Source organism: Megalops cyprinoides, chromosome 19, assembly GCF_013368585.1.
Source record: "Megalops cyprinoides isolate fMegCyp1 chromosome 19, fMegCyp1.pri, whole genome shotgun sequence".
Classification (NCBI taxonomy): Eukaryota; Metazoa; Chordata; class Actinopteri; order Elopiformes; family Megalopidae; genus Megalops; species Megalops cyprinoides.
The window spans coordinates 6,217,104-6,220,864 of record NC_050601.1 but is presented as its reverse complement, the minus strand read 5'-3'; the positions used below and the strand labels follow the sequence as shown (position 1 = coordinate 6,220,864).

Genomic DNA, 3,761 nt, shown 5'->3' with positions numbered 1-3,761 from the left:
GAATATATTGGCACTGACAAGGAACCTAGCCCCAGTTCTTGTTTAAGTGAAGGCACAAGCATATGTACACACTTTTTTCCAAGTTTAAGGAAGGGAAATATTTACCCAAATTTTCTGACCACGCAACTGAACACAGATGGTTTCTATGTTTAACATCCATCTCCTGGGTTGAGATGGAGCTTCGGCCTATGTTTCCACCTTTTTTTTAAATGCTTTGGAAACAGTTAAATATCCTCAGTTAGTGTCACAGCTTCTCATCCTCAATGCTCCATTTCTCTAGAGCACCGACACACATGTGAGACAAAGAAATACAGTCAGAAGTCTTTGAAATGCCCCGTTTGTAAGCTTTAAAGCGGATTTTTGGATATATTACCTTTTCATTAATTCCTTAATTAATTTTATAGATCAATTAAAAAGACACTGTGCATTGACTGAAAATGCAAAATTTTACCGTTAAGTACTGTTATTTCAGTTGATGGGATTTGATGGGAGATTCTGATTAAGTCTCTGTACAAAGCTGTCATTCTTTGGAACTGGGGCTTTCTGGATAGGCCTGGCATGACTTACAAAATAATACTGTGTTTCCACTTCAAGTAACATAGACAAGACTATGAAATGTAGTTTCTTTATATTACAGATAACTGATCTCGAGCAAGGTGTTCTTCTCCACAGGCTCCTCTGGCAACGGTTTGACACTACCATTTTTGGCCCCGTTCAACAGCTGGGGGATGGCTGCTGCAGGCCCAGAGCCTGGGCCTTTCCCACTGGGCTCCCCAACTTTGACTCTTTGGTCTGGGGAGGCCACCTCAGAGGTCCCCGCTAGCTTTCCCCTCTCCACAAACAGGGGCCTGGAGCTCTCCAGCTGGCCGTTTCCGTTGCCGTTCTGCGCAATCCTGCAGATCTCGGTCATCTCCGTGGCCTCCTCCCTGTCTTCGTCGTCGTCCTCTTCCTCCTCATCCCTCATGGCCCTCCGCACGCTGTCCCTGGGCTTCAGCACCCTCCTTCGCTCCTCCTGCTGCTGCAGGCGGTCCGTGGGCTCCTGGCTCTCCACCCGCCGGGAGGAGCGGCACAGGGCCTTCCGGAAACCCCGTTTGAAGTTGTCGGAGAGGAAGCCGTAGACGATGGGGTTGGCGCAGCTGTTGGCGTAGGAAAGGACAACGACGAAGTAGTAGAGGCCCTGGGGCTCCTCCGGCAGGGAAACCACCTGGTTGATGATGTTCAGGGCGTAAAACGGCAGCCAGCAGAAGACGAACAAGGCCACCACGATGACGACCATGCGGGTGACCTTGCGCTCGGACTTCCTGCGCTTTGTGGAGGTGGCGTGGACCTTCTTTCCCGAGCTGCGGATCTTGACGACAATCATCAGGTAGCAGAGGCAGATGACCAGCAGGGGGCAGAAGAAGCCTACAGTGGAGGTGTAGATGATGAAGGCCGCCCTCCAGATCTCAGCCGGGTGTGGCCAGATGATGTTGCAGATGCCCCCTTCCTTGATGACGTCGGCGAAGATGACCACTGGCAGCACCACCATGAAGGAGACCGCCCACACCGTCCCATTGACCGCCTTGGCCACCTGGGGCCGGCGCCACTTGGACGAGCGGATGGGGTGCACCACGGCCAAATAACGGTCGATACTCATCACGGTCAGGCAGAAGATGCTGGTGAACTGGTTGATCCCGTCCACAGTCATCACCAGGCGGCACATGAAGGAGCCAAACGGCCAAGAATGGAGGACGTTCTGGACGGCCAGGAAGGGCAGGCCCAGCATGAAGAGCTCGTCAGCGATGGCCAGGTTGAGGATGTAGATGTTGGTGACTGACTCGGTCTTGGAGTAGTGCAGGACGATGTGGATGACCAGGGTGTTTCCGCCCAGGCCGATGATGCAGACGATGATGTAGATGAGGGGGATGAGGACTCCCGCCATGCCGGAGCCTGGACCAACTCTGGGGCCAGTCGAGTTGGTCGAGTTCCACAGGGAGTCGTTAAGGAAGGCGTCGTCCAGAAAGAGAAGGGACTCGGAGAACGCGGCGTACGGGGGGAGGGTGGTGACGTTGCCCCATGCCTCTGGCGTCACTGGCGGGAGAGGTGAGAGGAACTCCATGGAGGCAGTCGGGAGGAGAGCAATGAGGGATCACAGACCTTCCATTTGCCCTGCGGGAGACGGAAAAAGGGGGAGAGCTGTCTTAGAGGATTACATGGACATGGACGGAGTGTGATCACATTCAAGTGAAAATGGTGGGGGACCTCATTTGAGAACTAGAGTAAGGTCTCCAGAGGTACAGGAACCACAGAAAAAGAGGTACAGCATGTCACAACACGTCAGGTGGCCGTGACTCATTCTCAATTATCCCTTTGTGTGGGTTCATACACTGTGAGCACACCGATACTCATTCAGCTGAAAACATGAAGATGCTGCAGGTGAGTTACTAGGTGACCACTGTGCACTCAAGTACTGAACCAATCCAATTCCTCTTTCACTCCTTACTCTTGTTAGAACATTACAAAGCCCGTAAGACTTTTTAATAGCCAATCATGAAAGTTCATGAAAGTACATGTTCCATGTATGTCAGTCAGTCAGTTTTCATGTTGCTATAATGTTGCCTGTAAAAATATCGGGGCATAATTAAGATTAAAAAAATGAAATGGAAGAGCATGATGCAACAGAAGCAAAGAAAGAAAGCTGAAAGAAACAATTAAAGAAAAAGGATATAAAAACAAACAATATTAAGGAAAATAGATGGGTATGAATCAGACAGGAAACAATTATACTAGTGCGAGAAAGAGAGAAGGGGAAAAAAGAATGCATGATTGAGTGGTTGTGTTTGGCTTGCCTTTGTGGCTATTGACACCTCAGACAAATTAAACACTGTGTGTTCCCACACACAGCAATCACCGGAATGGCAAATAATTGACATTCTATTAGCAACCAAGTGAGGTGAGCCACAGATCGTGGCTCTGCGCACACATCATGTGTGATTAGCTTGAGAGGAAGGGGGGGGGGGGGGCAAAAAAAAAAAAAGATGCAGTGCCTTCTCATAGGTTTGGAGAGCTTTAATATCTCATATCAAAGTCCTGAGCTGGGTAAACACACATGGCAACCAATGCGTCTGTGTTTGAGCAAACACACAGCCCACGTTCACTGAGAACATCGTCACTCATTCCACAAAAAAACAAAATGTTGACCGTTCTTTATGGTTACGTTAACACCAGTTGGTAGAACATTGTTTGATGTAAGTGAGAACATTTTTTTGATATAAGAGCGTTCCTATTTGCATGGCAATGATTTCAAAAGCACCCCGATGTCCCATTCATTGCTGTTTTTTTATGCGCCTAAATGTAATCTGATGATGGAACAAAAGCTCTGAGACCAGGTACAAATTTGGCAATAAATCCCACATACCAAACTGGTCACGTATCCATGCAGTGTACTGTTGTGTGTGCATCTGCCAGAGGTCTGGACTAGGACCCTATGGTATGTAAGTAAATGCTCCGGTTATTTTTACACCTGTAAATTTGCATATAGAGTGCTTATTTTTCTGTATCTTCTTTCTTGTGGTACTTAATATCTTCTGTCTGAAACCCGGAGAGGGGCAGCTGATGTAAGAGTAGACCCCTGGGTAAACAGCAGATGATAGATTGGTTTGCATGACAGAGTGCTGCTAAGATGTGGGAAGATTAGAGGCACAGCCGACAGAGTCCTGCATTGCGCCGAGGGCCGCCGCTTATGAAGAGGAAGGACACGGCAGTAAATACCTGCCCTAGCT

The 3,761-nt window shown here is 48.7% G+C and overlaps 1 protein-coding gene across 1 annotated transcript; it reads right to left on the bottom strand.

Annotated features, from left to right (window-relative positions):
• Nucleotides 1-557: 557 nt before the first annotated feature.
• On the bottom strand, nt 558-2,098 carry sstr3 (somatostatin receptor 3). The gene has a single exon (XM_036552802.1). The coding sequence runs from the start codon at nt 2,096-2,098 to the stop codon at nt 632-634; it is 1,467 nt and encodes a 488-aa protein (XP_036408695.1). The 3' UTR covers nt 558-631.
• Between the last annotated feature and the right edge of the window lie 1,663 nt (nt 2,099-3,761).

Bases quoted from the DNA above. Each gene is read 5' to 3' on its own strand.
- sstr3 (XM_036552802.1), bottom strand. From the start codon at position 2,098: ATGGAGTTCCTCTCACCTCTCCCGCCAGTGACGCCAGAGGCATGGGGC.